Source organism: Pieris napi, chromosome 12 (assembly GCF_905475465.1).
Source record: "Pieris napi chromosome 12, ilPieNapi1.2, whole genome shotgun sequence".
Lineage (NCBI taxonomy): Eukaryota > Metazoa > Arthropoda > Insecta > Lepidoptera > Pieridae > Pieris > Pieris napi.
The window spans coordinates 10,657,265-10,674,311 of NC_062245.1; the positions used below are offsets into that span (position 1 = coordinate 10,657,265).

Genomic DNA, 17,047 nt, shown 5'->3' on the forward strand with positions numbered 1-17,047 from the left:
TTAATATAAATTGTCATGTTTGTGTACGATAGCGCAATAAATAAATATTGTATTATACAATATACATAAATGATAGTACTTTTATACTATTAATTAAAGCAATTCGTGCAAAATTATTCCGTAACCATTCCACAATATCAAAAATGCACAACGTTAATATTCAAGTTTTCACTTCTGCCGGCACTTCCGGAGTGCAACCCGTCGGTTTTTTTTAAATTAAAATGTACCCACATTTATTTTAATTTTTGTAACTACCCTTTTTCTACACAGTCTCACATGACTTCTGCATCGAACATATGAGATTGGTGGCCGCCTGATTTATCATAGTAACGCCAGCCAAAATCGGGGATGATGTTCGCGCAATAATTCTTCGTCCACCCATATTACGTGTCAGTAGTCCACGTATCTAAAATTAAGGAATTTATTTAGAAAATGTATGTCGACGAATAATTGTGAATATTAATGAAATATAAAACAATTTGATCTTGAAGCATTTTGGTTTTGTCTGTCCAATAAAGAGCAGTGTTAATATTCAAGTTTTCACTTCTGCCGGCACTACCGGAGTGCAACCCGTCGTTTTTTTTTAAATTAAAATGTACCCACATTTATTTTAATTTTTGTAACTACCCTTTTTCTACACAGTCTCACATGACTTCTGCATCGAACATATGAGATTGGTGGCCGCCTGATTTATCATAGTAACGCCAGCCAAAATCGGGGATGATGTTCGCGCAATAATTCTTCGTCCACCCATATTACGTGTCAGTAGTCCACGTATCTAAAATTAAGGAATTTATTTAGAAAATGTATGTCGACGAATAATTGTGAATATTAATGAAATATAAAACAATTTGATCTTGAAGCATTTTGGTTTTGTCTGTCCAATAAAGAGCAGTGTTAATATTCAAGTTTTCACTTCTGCCGGCACTTCCGGAGTGCAACCCGTCGGTTTTTTTTAAATTAAAATGTACCCACATTTATTTTAATTTTTGTAACTACCCTTTTTCTATACAGTCTCACATGACCTCTGCATCGTACATATGAGATTGGTGGCCGCCTGATTTATCATAGTAACGCCAGCCAAAATCGGGGATGATGTTCGCGCAATAATTCTTCGTCCACCCATATTACGTGTCAGTAGTCCACGTATCTAAAATTAAGGAATTTATTTAGAAAATGTATGTCGACGAATAATTGTGAATATTAATGAAATATAAAACAATTTGATCTTGAAGCATTTTGGTTTTGTCTGTCCAATAAAGAGCAGTGTTAATATTCAAGTTTTCACTTCTGCCGGCACTTCCGGAGTGCAACCCGTCGGTTTTTTTTAAATTAAAATGTACCCACATTTATTTTAATTTTTGTAACTACCCTTTTTCTACACAGTCTCACATGACCTCTGCATCGAACATATGAGATTGGTGGCCGCCTGATTTATCATAGTAACGCCAGCCAAAATCGGGGATGATGTTCGCGCAATAATTCTTCGTCCACCCATATTACGTGTCAGTAGTCCACGTATCTAAAATTAAGGAATTTATTTAGAAAATGTATGTCGACGAATAATTGTGAATATTAATGAAATATAAAACAATTTGATCTTGAAGCATTTTGGTTTTGTCTGTCCAATAAAGAGCAGTGTTAATATTCAAGTTTTCACTTCTGCCGGCACTACCGGAGTGCAACCCGTCGTTTTTTTTTAATCCTACTGCTTGGAATGATTTAATACACCAATGGTAATAAAACAAAATTGTAATTTGTGGTGCAAACTATCTTGATAGTTGAGTTATCTCTTCTCCGTATGTATATTTAAGAAATGTACTTAATTATTCACTAAAACTGGCATATTTTTAAGTTAACGGGAATAAACATATGTTGCAGTAGACATGGGGATAAGTTGGCTGTTACAGAAATTTATCTGGAATTCTATACGAAAATTCCTTTTGCAAATTTATCTTAGGCAAATTTGCATTTATGTGTGACTATGCGAAATTCAATTATACCACCAGAACATTTTTGTACGATATTCTTGCAATAAATTATTATCTTTTATAACAAATTGTGCGGCGAGCCGATACTTTCGACCTGTCAAAACTGAAATAATCGTGTTGATGATAAAGAAACTATCGTAAAGTGATAACTATCGCTAAGTGCACTAAGTAACACCTGCGGCGTAATAAAGAGGTTAGGTTAGGTTTAGGTTTTTTTTATTTACATTTGTGGAGCTTCCATGTTGACCTCGGATCATTTAAATGGAATAAGGAGCATATGAAGTATTATTGTGTAATAGCGACGCGCTATACAACACTACAAGTATATATGTACTTGGTACACATGAAACATTTGCTATGCCGACCAGGCAAATAATTACTATATTTATTAATACACCAACATAATTCACTTCTTAAAGTAATCACTGATAACACTTGAAAAAAGATAAATAGATAATCACATAATATGTAAAGAAACCATGATGGGCATATTAATTTATCATCGGATTAAACAGGTCGTTGAAAAAGTTTAGCAAAATGGCCAGCGAAAACTATCCATATGAAATTAAAGTTGTGGAATTAGAAGGAAAAGAAGGAGTAATTAAGTTTCCAGGTTAGTATTTTCATTAATATTGCCAGTTCTTCTCTTCCGTTCTACCCCATTGATTTGAGAACTGGCAGTAAATGTAAAATTCGAGGCATTTAATAGATATATATTTCTTTTTTGACGTTCATAAGTGTAAATAGGTATATGAATTAGGGTCTGTTTCACAATGTACGGATAAGTTCTACATAAGTTCCAAATTAGCTATTTATTACTTATTGATAGGATAAACACTATTGTTGCATTTCACGACTGTCAGATAGAGCTATTCGTCACATAAAGTCCATCATAAGCTATGAGTCCGATGAATGTATAGCACAGTTTATCTTCCAAATAATTTATGTGTTGCATAGCTATTTGGTACTTTATCTATACATTGTGAAACAGACCCTAAATGATTTTAATTTAATACAACTTTAAAATGCGACTGTTATCCGGGCATTATAATTTTGTATTAAAGACCAATTTTGTCACAACCTACTTGTTGGTTTTGTTCTAAGTAGTTAGATTTTGAAATAAAAATGATATTAATTTGATCACTAAAATCTCGTATTTTGAAAAGCATATTTTTACCAATTAATAACCCTGAGTTTAATTATATTTTACAGCAATTTTACGCATAGGACCTAAGGGTTATGTGTTACCCGAAAAATTTAAACATGAAGCGGCCGATATTTATAATATGGAAGTCAGGTCCAGTGACGTTTTTGTCGCCAGTTTCCCAAGATCTGGTAAGAAATTTGGTTAATCCTTATCGACATTATAAAATTACTTTTCAAGGCTTTTCGATAAATTAATTTTATTACTTGAATTTCAATACTGGATTGGAGATTATGCCAATTTTGATAAATGAAAAAGAACCTATAAGAATATAAAATAAAATTTAATTTTAACGTATGTCCATTACCTATTGTTAGTAACATCAAAGTATGGTTACATTTTATCTGGAGATTGATATACCGATTTTGTGTTTGTCCTGAATGTCAAGATCTGAAAGACGCATTTTTGATATAAGGAATCCAAATTATAAAAGTTAAGTTTATCAAAAGAAGTATGCCAGATGTTAGAAGCAATAAAGTATAAGTATGTTTATGCGCGAACTTTGCCCCACCTAGCCGCGCCGCATCGAAATCATACTTTGTTTTTAAAACTTACACAGACACCGCTTATAACCACTCTTAGCTTCACTCACACACTCACACATACTTAATGTCTTATAAGAACACTAAAACTACTTTTCTCAAAAAACTGTTTTAAACATGCCCTACGTAATAATTGTTATCTAGGTTAATCCAAAACACAGGGACTCCCTAGTGTGGAGACTAGCGATAGATGGATTTTTTCACAACTTATTTGACATGAATAAAGTTTTTATTTATTTATAAGTAATTTTTATTCAGGAACTACGTGGACTCAGGATATGGTTTGGCTGATAGTGTCTGATTTAGACTACGAAAGAGCATTGAATATACCACTAACAGAGAGATATGCTTTTCTGGAGTATGTATTTATTACACTCATACGAAAATTGCTTATAAAAACGTAGTAATAAATAGTATTAATACAGTTTCCTGGCATTGCGTTTCTAATAGTCGAAAATATTTTTTTATAATCGTTCAATTACAAGTCCATTGTGTTAGTAGCAATATCGCATAGATTATATAGTATTAGTTTAATGAAAAACTGAATTTAATCAATCAGAAACATAATTTGACAATATTTATTGAGTTAATAAGAATTTTTTTTTTAAAGGGGTAAATATGTAATATCCTCACAGGGTAAGGTCTAAGTCGAGATTAGGCGTGTAACTGACTTGTTATGTACTCTTATGCGGGAGAGACGGTGTCCACAGTCAGTCTCTTTCGCGTTCACAGTTCACCTCGGTCTTTGTCCTTCCTGCTTTTTGCCTAATCTACAACATAACGACCCCTAACTAACCTCTGGCTGGACAGCCACACTCCTGCTTTTTTTGAGGGTTCCAATCTAGCGCCTGCTTGGGAATGGTGTGTAGGATGTGGGTGCTTTATTCAAATAAATGTTTTTTTGTCTGTTTGTTTTGTCTTTCTTTTTTTTTAATACGTTTCTTATTGACGAACGCGAGTAATCTTGTCCTCAATAACATTAATAAAATGACGTATATATTCACAGTTTTCGGATAGTGAAAACATATGATAAATGTTACAGGTTTTCTTTAAGTTTTGATGACGAAATGAAAGAGAAATTATTCGCCGTCAACAAGGACGACGAGGCGAAGCTCAAAGAATTTGAACTTCTTTTTAAACCGGGGACAGAGATATTGGAAACCACACCATCTCCACGGTTTATAAAGACCCACCTGCCACTCTCCTTGATGCCACGGAAGGCTCTTGAAGCCAAGGTAGTATATGTGGCAAGAGATCCGCGGGATGCAATCGTATCTTTTTATCATTTAGTAAATTCAATGAGATTTGCTAACATTGACGGAGATTTTAAAACATTTTGGAACTCGGTTGTAAACAATATCCGTAAGTATAAGTTTATCTTAAATATATTTATGTATAAATGTACATATTTTTAGTACAGGGGGCAAGCGGGCAGGATTGATAAGGATAGGATGGATTGCACATATTTTTTATTCAAACAAACTGGAACAGCATCTAATACTGTTCCTAACATGTTAATGTCTAATGATTTTATTTATTTATTTGCTCAACAGTATTCCTACAGCTACTCACTAAACAATATCCAAACAATTACATTGTACACAAAAGCCAAAAACGGAATACACTTTCAAACATAAACAAAGCACAGTTTCACCTAGGTATATGTACAAAAAATATAACATAGTATATATGTATTTATAATAAATTCTTAGGTTCATAAGGTAAGATTCATTCATTTAATAAAAAGGAAGAATAACAAAGCCATTATTAATAAAAGATACCAGAGTTTTTTAAATTATTTTTTAAACATTTTTTAGTTACATTAAATATATCTATTTGCTGGTAATATGTCTTATAATCTGGAGGTATACGATAAATGACTGAGTTACGTAAATAGTTTGTATTAGACCGAGGAATTTTAAATAGATGGGTTTGCCTTGTATTGTATGAAGAAGGGGTGTGAAATAGTATAAACGACAATAAGTCAGGGCATTCAATTAAACCGTTGCAATAGTCTAATGATAATGTGGCTTTGACGTTCGTATACATACGTGATAGTTGTAGGTATGAATGATAGCCAAAAAATTTGAAAATAACTAGAGAGAAATCCATATAATAAAAGAAAACACATAAACAATATACATAACCAAAACAGATTACATTGATAAACAAAATATATGAAACAGAAAACATAGTAAGTACTAAAAATAACTGAAATTAAACCATAAACAAACGACAATTACTATTTAATATTTATAGAAAAGACTAAATTGTTACTGCTAAACAAATAGACCAGTGCAGATAGCCTTTAAAATAAATAAAAAGTGAAAAAAATTACAGTAGGATGAAACCCATTAGAAAAGGAGGGGAATATGATCAAAATGAAAGGAAAAATAAATTACGGTCGATCTGAGGTCGAGAAGGGGTAGGGGGGGGAGTTTTAAGGGTAAAAAACGGTTTATATCGATTTCCGGCAAAACTAAAAGTCCTATCGAAGAAAGTTAAATGGCAAAGTTGTAGGCAATAAAAAGATCTACAACTTTTGTATTTGCAGACTTTTCACATAACCTCAAAATTTAGGTGAAAAATTCAAAAAACCAAGTTTTTGGTTTTTTATTTATCTTTTTCAAAAAAATTTTTTTTTTCTACGAAATTTGGTGAAAACTTACCTTATTATGTCCCAAATATACAGTATATTTGATTAAAATTATTTATTTTTTCACCTTATTTTGAATTAATATCGAAAAAACACCCTAATTTTCAATCGAACATTCTGACGTCAAAATTTCAGCTTTTTTAAAAAAGTTGATGTGCTTTCAGTGCGTTGAAATCTCTACTTTCCTATGGTAAAATATATATATATATATTACCATAGTAAATCTTCTCAGAAAATGCAAAAAATCGTATGCAGTAACGCCCAGGCCCGTCATCCCCTTCCCTACTTCTCTAAAAATAAATTTTTGTAAAAGATAGAAATAAAAAACCAAAAAGTTGGTTTTTTGAATTTTTCACATAAATTTTGAAGTTATGTGAAAAGTGTGTGAAGACAAAAGTTTTAGATCTTTTTATTACCTATAACTTTGCCATTTAACTTTCTTCGATAGGACTTTTAGTTTTGCCGGAAATCGAGATAAACCGTTTTTTACCCTTAAAACTCCCCCCCCTGCCCCTTCCCGACCTCAGATCGACCGTAATTTATTTTTCCTTTCATTTTGATCATATTCCCCTGCATTTCTAATGGGTTTCATCCTACTGTAATTTTTTTTGGTTTCAAAAATTATCGGCACTGGTCTAAAAGTCATATCATTCTCCATATATTTCCTCACATCCTCTTTGGTAAGGTGAAAAATATCAACATCTTCATAATTCTTGTCATAGTTAGCTTAAACCCGAAACATTTGCGAATTACGCAGATAATTCGTGTCCAGACGAGGCACATGGCACAATTGTGAATATCTTGTAATACGGGGGAGGGATTCTTAGAGAAATTAGCGACAGCAAATAGGGGCTATCTATCCGTCCATATAATAGCATGCAAATATAATAAGTCTTGCAGATTCCGGCAATATTCAAATGAATCTAAATTAAAATATTTGCAAGAATCCGCATAACATTCAAACTAAGTAATTTCACAAACTTTTTTGTGTTTGGTCATTCCAGTCAGAATAAAATTTTATACGTGTAAACATTTCTCATGCGAAACGACGTACGTTCTACGTACAGCTATAGGGAACAGGCATTCTAGACACAAAGTAATCGGTGCGGTACAACAGTGTTGAGGATACAGTACAGAAACCCAACGATTAAACCTTAGATATGTTACCATTATGTGATCAATATCCTCTTACGTATATATTTATATGTAAAGCAGAAGCAGTGTTGGCAGACCTAAAGGCATACTTAAATTATGATTTACTAACTGCCCTTTGTTTGGACACAATGATAAATAACCAACGTTTTTATAGAACCCTGGACGCCATATTTCGATCACGTTAAGGAAGCGTGGGAAAAGCGTGATCATCCAAATATGCTGTTTTTATTCTACGAAGATATGAGAAAGGTAAAATTTCTATTAATTTTAAGTTTATAAACCAAATATAAATACATGAATGTAGTGTAGTGATCACGTGGAAACCTAAACAGATCCTTAAATAGATCAAAATAATGCAAAGTTTTTGTCAATAGATGGCGTTAATACACATTTCATAATAAACTAGTTATTTGTGAACTTGACATGGCAGTTGTGAGCTTATCACGATGGTCGACACATAGACACGTCGAGTTATACAAATATTTTTTGCGATTGTAGCTGTTTATAATAATAATAACTTATTTATTTCAGATTATATGCATATGTGTCATTCGTTAGAGTTAGTAAAAATCGGTCTTAGTTGCTATGTTAGAATTGGTTAGAAAACAAAACAGAAAAGAAACAAAAAACTCCTATCAACACATTCAGGATACCAAGTTGTCTAAGTTTAGGTTGTTATTTGGCAGACTGTACGGGGCAGGAGTGGTACTTTTTTAAAATATGAGTCCAGCCTTGCGATTCTGTAACTCCTAAGGAGGGAGCTTGTAGTTTATTGTTTATCAGAATGCCAAATGGTAAAATGACTGCTTTACGACTGAGTTCAGCGCGACTGCCGCTGCGAAAACCGTTGTGAGAGTTAGAAAAGTGAGTTACAGAATCGCAAGGCAGGACAGTAGTCCAGACTTGGTGTACCGTTATATAGTAATATAACGGTACACTAAGTCACCTTTAAATTATAATGTATTTCTCATATATTGCAGGATCTGCCTTCAGTTGTACGCCGCGTTTCAGATTTCTTCGGCAAAGAATATAATGAGGAAGAAATAGCGCGGCTCTGTGACCATCTCAGTTTTGACAATTTTAAGAAGAACCCTTCAGTTAATTACGATCTTATGAAGGAGCTTGGATTTATGTATGCTGATAGAGAGTTTATTAGAAAAGGTATATTATCTATAATTAATAAAAAAATGTCTTTGTTTTCGGTAGAAGCTAAACTGCGGTACAGTTGAAATGAAATGCCAAAATATATATTTTCACTTTACTGGATAAAAAAAAAAAATCAATGGCGATACAACACTTTTAGGTCTGGGCCTCAGATTTCTGTATCTGTTTCATGATCATTTGCTTATCTAATAGGCAAGTAGGTGATCAGCCTTATGTGTGTGACGCACGCCGTTTTCCTCACGATGTTTTCCTTCACCGTTCGAGCGAATGTTAAATGCGCACATAGACAGAAAGTCCATTGTTGCACAGCCTGTTATTCAGCCTATATGAGATTTGGCCTCAGATTGCTTCAGAACGAACGGCCTCGGGGTTGAGAATCGCACTCAGATTTAACATTATTTAGAAAGCAAACCCCAAATCCAAACTAATCATTTATTTATTACAGGAAAGTCAGGGGGTTGGCGAGATTACTTTGATGAGGAGATGACGGCAGAAGCAGACAAATGGATTGAGGAAAATCTACGTGACACAGATCTATGCTTTCCAAGCATGCAATGATTTAAGCCGAATAAATAGAGGCCTTAACATTTATATAATAACAATTATTATTATTTATGTAAATTGTTTCTTATTATACAAAATTTGTTAATGAATTATAAGTTGTCTGATAATTTTATTTTTAATTCTACTGCTTGGAATGATTTAATACACAAATGCTAATAAAACAAAATTGTTTCCGATCCCATTTGATAGGTTCCTCCGATTGCGATTATGTCATACGAGATACGCCAGTGATTCATCGATAGGCGATAATTTCCTGCGTCTGTTTTCACATCGACATTTTAGTAAGAAGATTATTTCAAACGAGAATCTCGACTAGTATAATTTTTTTATGTTAATAGGAGTATCGTACAAATCGGTTTGAACCGTTTTGAGTGCGAGATGTTTCATTCGAGTTAAGTGGTAGTTCTAGGACTAATAATTACATTCTCAAAAATGACACAAAATCCTTTTAATTTTGGGGCTGCCGATATTGTTAAGTTAATTGAACTTTATAGAAGTTACGAGTGTAACACGAAAAATGAAAGTTATAAAAACCCATTTTTTAACCCAAAATCTTTTTTTCCGTTTCTGTTTAATTAATACTTGTCTTAATAATTTAAACACCCTCACGCACTGCACTTATGCTAGCAACTGGCACAAAACCTCGAAGTACGATTATTGCTTATGAAATTCTGTTTACACGGACACAATAAATTTTCCATTGCGAGGCAATTGTCGCCAAAGTGGAAGAGCAAGAGGTGTCAATGTTTAGACGGAGAAACTTTTTTTATATTCTTTCAATAATCGTACCTTTGAGACGTAAAACTCTCTCCATCTAAATGTGCTTTAATACTAATAGGAGCAGACCATCAATCAGAAATGTTTCATAAATGCGCTAAAGTCGTGTTTAGGTTTCACTACTGCCTTGCGATTCTGTAACTCACTTTTCGAACTCACACAGCGGTTTTCGCATCGGCGCGGCGGTCGCTCTCAAATCAGTCGTGAAGCAGTCATTTTTTGATTTGGCATTCTGATAAGGTGGGAGCTTGTAGTTTATTGTTTATGTGAAAACCGCTGTGTGAGTTCGAAAAGTGAGTTACAGAATAGCAAGGCTGTACGCAAGTACACTTCGAACATTTACCCATTATGTCTAGATCCAAGTCACATGCTATACTTATCTACTAAAAACAATCACTGATAGCCACACTTGAAAAAAGATAACTGATAATCATATATAAGTGCAATATATTATGTAAAGAAAACGTTAGGCATATTACTGCATCAGCGGTTTAGATAAGCCGTTGAAAAGGTTTAGCAAAATGGCCAACGAAAATTATCCATATGAAATTAAAGTTGTGGAATTAGAAGGAACTACACATAAGTTACCAGGTTAGTATTTGCTTTAATATTGCCTAGTATTTAATACATCTATAAAATGCGAGTGTTATACGGGCATAATTTAGTATTAAAGACGAATTTAGTGTTATTGGTCACAAACTTCTTGTTTGTTTTCTTCTATATTGAAAGTGCGTGCTCTTATTTTTCCTGAGAGTGCTAAGCGTGTATTATTTTTTGTTAAAATATGTCAAATTAAGCACGGTGACACTTCATTATATATATTTCTTTTTAAATTGGGCGATAAAATGAGTGGCGAAGAGTTTCATACCAGTGCCTTTCGCAAGATTGGGACCTGCCTTGCGATTCTGTAACTCACTTTTCGAACTCACGGCAGCGGCAGTCGCGCTCAAATCAGTCGTGAAGCAGTCATTTTACGATTTGGCATTCTGATAAGGAGGGAGCTTGTAGTTTATTGTTTATCAGAATGCCAATCGTACAGAATCGCAAGGCTGGTAGAAAATGTGGATTAGGACTGAGTTTAATTATATTTTACAGTAATCGTACGGATAGGGCCTAAGGGATATGTGATACACGAAAAATTTAAACACGCAGCGGCAGATGTTTACAATATGGAAGTCAGGTCAAGTGACGTCTTTGTCGCCAGTTTCCCAAGATCTGGTAAGAAAGTGTATCATTATGGTCATTGTAAAATTAAATTTTTCAAAGCTATTCAATAAATCGAATATGTGACTAAATTATTATACTTGAATTCATTTAGTATTAATACTAGGATGGGGATTATGCCAATTTGTAAAATGAAAAATAATATATAGAAGAATACAAAATATAATTTAATTTTAACACTTGTTCATTACTTATGCTTAGTAATCAAAGTATGGTTCCATTTTCTCTTGAGATTGAAGTAAATATTTTGTAGCTTTATTTTGGTAACTTCATTATATTTTTGACCTGAATGGCAAATTCTGAAAGACACATCTTTGATATAAAAAATCATACTAAGAGTTACTAGTTGAATCTTAAATCCAGTTATAAAAGTTTAAGTTTATGAAACTACAGAATCGGTGGGTCAATTGTAAATGCGCTAAATACGCAATAAGTTCTTTTTTCCGCGAACTTTGCTCCACATCGCTAAATCGAAAGCATGCTTTTTAAGTTATCTTATTTAATTTATTTTAGGAACCACGTTGACTCAGGATATAGTTTGGCTGATAGTGTCTGATTTAGACTACAAAAGAGCATTGAATATACCACTAACAGAGCGATATGCTTTTTTTGAGTATGTATTTATTACGCTACTAAAAATGCTTATAATAAATAGTATAAATAAAATTTTCTGGCATTGGGTTATTAAGTAGCAATAATTATTTCTTTTTCTTTAAATCATACAATTACAAGTCCATTGTGTTAGTAGCAATATCGCATTGATTATATTAGATTAGTTTCATTAAAGACTGATTTAATCACTCTTTTTATCTGTGTGTGGGACTATTTGTTTGTGCTTTAATCAAATAAATGTTTTTTTCTGTTTCTTTATTTTGTATTGTTTCTTATAGACAAACAGGATAATTCTCGAGTTATGTTATCGTCAATAACTTTACTACAATGACTTAAATATTTCAGAATTTTGTGATAGTGAACACATAAAAAAATGTTACAGATTTTTTTCAAGTTTTGATGACGGAATAAAAATGAACTTATTAGACGCCAACAAGGACGACGAGGCGAAGATCAAAGAAATTGAACTTATTTTTAAACCGGCGACAGAGATATTGGAAACCACACCATCTCCACGCTTTATAAAGACCCACCTGCCACTCTCCTTGATGCCACGGAAGGCTCTTGAAGCCAAGGTAGTATATGTGGCAAGAGATCCGCGGGATACAATCGTCTCTTTGTATCTTTTAGTAAATTCAATGAGACATATGAAGCTTGAGGATGATTTTAAAACATTTTGGAACACGTTTGTAAACAATTTGCGTAAGTATAAATTAATCATAAATGTATCTGTATATATATTATTTTGTACAGGGGGCAAACGGGCAGAATTATCTGATACTAAAGCGGGCCATAGACGGACCGCATGTTGCAGTCAAGACCGACTGCTCTAAGCGGTCGCCGCACGGCGATCTGCAGTTTCCATACTAAATTCATATTCGCAATACACGGACCGCTCGAGCAGTTCCTGAGCAAACCGCATGTTGCAGTCGGTCTTGACTGCAACATGCGGTCCGTCTATGGCCCGCTTTAGTTATACCGCCATAGAAACTCAATGCCAGACCTCTCACGAGTGCGTTGCCGGCCTTTCAAAATAAAGCGGCGCAGCACAAAGTTTTTACGATTTAATTAGCGATATATTGCACATATTTTTCATTCTAACAAACTGGAACTTGTTCCTAACATGTCAATGATAATAATGGCTTTGACGTTCGTATAAAATGATAGGTCGGGTAGGTACTTGTACGTAGGTACGGTATAGGATATTGATAGGATAGGAAATTCTATAGGTCAAGTAAATTAACAACATACATAAATTTTCACAACACACAAATATACAGTATTTACCATTTTCTTAACCTACATAGGACACTATTTACACAGACTCAAACTGAAGCTACAAGCCCCTCGTGTGACTGTGACGACAGAACCGACCAAACGGTGGTTCATTTACTTGTTGACTGTGCGAATTTTGAAAGGGCCAGGTGCGATCTGGAACTCGAGACTGGCATGAGGCTATCCCGAGATGGGCTATCCGACATGTTGCTTGAGCACAGATCGCAGCTGGAAAAATTCTGCGACAAGATTGTCAGATATGTCACTCTCAAAAAAATAGCACGAGAGGTAACGCGGGTGGCGCCGGCAGCGGGCCCCGACTCGCCTATAAATATTATGACGATATTTTCGGAGTAGTTGTCGCCCGGGCCCGGCGGGAGACGCCAACCCTTTAAGGCAATAATGTCCCTTTTTAAGAAAGGGGAGATTTTGACACTCCCCTGCTGCTTGGCCACTCGGTCACAAATCTGCCTGATTGCGTGTCTGAATGTATGTATAAATTGAAAGTTAGAACAAATTTAAAAGTTTGGTCCCTGTGACAGTGTAGGTACCCTGAAATCTGGCAGCATTTCCACGCTGTATTGCGTTACTTATTCGTTGAGCGAGGAAAGCGCCAGCTATGGGGTAACCGGTACTATCCACCAGGCGCCAACTTAAATTGTCGTAGAAGGCAAACATCGTGAAAAAGCCGGCATGTCCGAAGCCCAAAAATCGACGTCATGTGTAAGACACAGAAGGATTCTAGTATATAAAAAAATATCAAAGAAACGATCTCTAATCTAAAATCTAGACCTACTACTACGCGATATTTTTAATAAAAAACCTTACGCCTACAGTATCTTTACTTACTAACTCGGTAGCGCAGTTACGTACTTAAAGTACCTTCTTTGATGATGACAGAAAAAAATTTTTGAAGTTGGAAGGTATAATCACATAAATTAACATCAGAGAAACAAATGCAGACCTAAAGGCATACTTAAATTATTATTAACTGTACTTTTTTTGAACACAATGATAAATATCCAACGTTTTTATAGAACCCTGGACGCCATATTTCGATCACGTTAAGGAAGCGTGGGAAAAGCGTGACCATCCGAACATGCTGTTTTTATTCTACGAAGATATGAGAAAGGTATAATTTCATATAAACAAAATATGAACACGAATGTAGTGATCAAATGGAACCCTAAAAGCAAAATTTTCGTCAATAGCGTTATTACACATTTCAATCTCTCATCATAATAAACAATAGTTATCTGAGAACTTACAAAATATTTTTCGCTTATTTATTTCAGATTATATCCATAATATGTAGCTTGAGTTAGAGTTAGTAACAATCGGTCTTAGTTGCTGTATTAGTATTGGTTAGAAAACAAAACAGAAAAGAAACAAAACACTCCTATAGGTTTTAAGAGCATATCTTGCGTTCTTTGTAATCACCACATTCAGGATACCAGAATGTCTAACACGATGCATCACTGATGCCACCCTTTTCCGATGGCTTAAAACCGTCACGGGTCTTAGCAAACATAACTGCAAAACCTCGGCAAGCCCAATAGCAAACGTGTTGTTATACTAAATACGAAGAGTATTCAACAATACTTTATTTATAAGTTTCAGTTGTTAATTGGCAGAATGTACGGGGCAGGAGTGCTACATAAGGGCACACCAAGTCACCTTTAAATTATAATGTATTTCTCATATATTGCAGGATCTGCCTTCAGTTGTACGCCGCGTTTCAGATTTCTTCGGCAAAGAATATAATGAGGAAGAAATAGCGCGGCTCTGTGACCATCTCAGTTTTGACAATTTTAAGAAGAACCCTTCAGTTAATTACGATCTTATGAAGGAGCTTGGATTTATGGATGCAGATAAAGATTTTATTAGAAAAGGTATAATATTTATAATTCATCAAAAAACTTCTTTGTTTCAGGTTGAAGCTAAACTGTGGTAATACTGAAATGAAATGCCAATATACACATTTTCACTTTATTAATGGATACTTCCTAAGCCTCAATATGCTTAAATGCTAGAGACAGACATAGACAATTAAATATTGACCCCATTGACAATATGGTGATTAAAAGAATAACCTGGGAGACTCTACCATTAAATTATTTCGTTTCTCTTTAACAAAATTAATAAATAATAACTACTAAAATACGAACCAATGGCGCCTTTTAGGTATGGGCCTCAGATTTCTGTATCATTTCCGTGATCATTTCTTATATGCAAGTAGTTAATCGACCTTCTGTGCCTGACACACATCGTCGACTTTTTGGGAATAAGGTATGCCGGTTTGTGCAAGTGTTAAATGCAAAGCTTCCATTGGTGCATAGCCGGGGATCGAACCTTCGGCCCCCGGGGATGGGAGTCGCACGCTGAAACCACTAGGACAACACTGCATTAACAATATACATATAAAAAAAATTTCAGCCTAAATGTGTTTGGCCTAAGATTGCATCTGTTTCTTTATTTCTATAAAAATTAAGTGATCAGTCAAATTTTCTAACACGGTTTCGGCCTCGGGGTTGAGAATCGCACTAACATTTAACATTATTTAGAAAGCAAACCCAAAATCCAAATGAATCATTAATGTATTACAGGAAAATCAGGGGGATGGCGTGATTACTTTGATGAGGAGATGACGGCAGAAGCAGACAAATGGATTGAGGAAAATCTACGTGACACAGATCTATGCTTTCCAAGCATGCAATGATTTAAGCCGAATAAATACCTATACATTTGTATAATAACAATTATTATTATTTCTGTAAATTGTTTCTTACTATACAAAATTTGTTATGAAGGTCTCAGATAATTTTACTGCTTGGAATGATTTATTGATAGGTTCCGTAGTTATGTTTAAAGAGGGGGGGGGGGGGATGTCTGCGTCATATAAAATTGTCCGAAGCATCCCCGACTTCATCCTCAAACATGATTGGGAAAATTAATATTTTAAATATAAGAAATTTAATATGTATAAGGTTTTATTGTAGATAATATTTGTCATTTTACCTTTTGGATAAATAAATAAAACAATAAAACTCGGTAGTTATCAGTAAGATTAACGTGATTTATTTACTAAAAAAAACAAACACTAGGAGTAAATGTCCAAAACCATTGCAATAAATATTTAGATTACATATTTAATGTTTTTATATAAATTCCTCAAACATAATATTATAAGCGATTGGCTCGATAATAGACAAATTTTAAGGGGTTTTTAGGATTTCGGCGGTAAGACATAAATTTTATCACATTTACTGGAACTTTATACGCAGGACAAAAAACAAATTTTCGTGAGGAAATACGGCAGCACGCAACCAAGTTTATTAACGGCATTATTTTAACGGACAGATGGAAATGGAAGGAAATGTTATTTATTTCGCAATTATTACTACGGCCATAGAGTGCGATAATAGATGAAAAAAGTCTCTACAAATTATCGCTTTATCGCTGTATTGAACACTTACAAATGATAGGTTAATTAAGGATTAGGTGTTTTAACGCGTAATTGGTGTATTGTGAAATCGCACACTACTTGAACTTTGATAAAACTACTAACAAATATGGGTTAAATTAATTCTACTATCTGTTACATAATAGAAAGTAATGATTAATAATTAATGTTGCTACGAGCATACTCAGAATGGAGCACATTATCGCTGATTGCAAATTGAAGGCCAAAAAATATAAGATACGGTAATATCAGATAGTAATTTATATAAAAAATGTATTTTTAGTTATAGCTATTTATTTATTTATTAACACTTAGTTGCAGAAATATAATACAATTAACTTACCGCTTTCATTTATAATTAAATGAAAGCGGAGGGCAACTGGCGGCCTTATCACTTTCCAGCGATCTCTTCCAGGCAAC

The 17,047-nt window shown here is 34.0% G+C and overlaps 2 protein-coding genes across 2 annotated transcripts; both read left to right on the forward strand.

The window, feature by feature from the left end:
* Nucleotides 1-2,194: 2,194 nt before the first annotated feature.
* On the forward strand, nt 2,195-9,516 carry LOC125054885 (sulfotransferase 1C4-like). Its single transcript, XM_047657029.1, has 7 exons — nt 2,195-2,604; nt 3,204-3,326; nt 3,996-4,095; nt 4,780-5,099; nt 7,703-7,797; nt 8,529-8,709; nt 9,158-9,516. Exons 1-7 carry the CDS (start codon nt 2,529-2,531, stop codon nt 9,268-9,270), a joined length of 1,008 nt encoding a protein of 335 aa, XP_047512985.1. The 5' UTR covers nt 2,195-2,528; the 3' UTR covers nt 9,271-9,516.
* Nucleotides 9,517-10,528: 1,012 nt separating this feature from the next.
* LOC125054887 (sulfotransferase 1C4-like) lies at nt 10,529-15,920 on the forward strand. The gene is made up of 7 exons (XM_047657031.1): nt 10,529-10,644; nt 11,149-11,271; nt 11,791-11,890; nt 12,272-12,591; nt 14,202-14,296; nt 14,876-15,056; nt 15,771-15,920. Exons 1-7 carry the CDS (start codon nt 10,575-10,577, stop codon nt 15,881-15,883), a joined length of 1,002 nt encoding a protein of 333 aa, XP_047512987.1. The 5' UTR covers nt 10,529-10,574; the 3' UTR covers nt 15,884-15,920.
* The last annotated feature ends 1,127 nt before the right edge of the window (nt 15,921-17,047 follow it).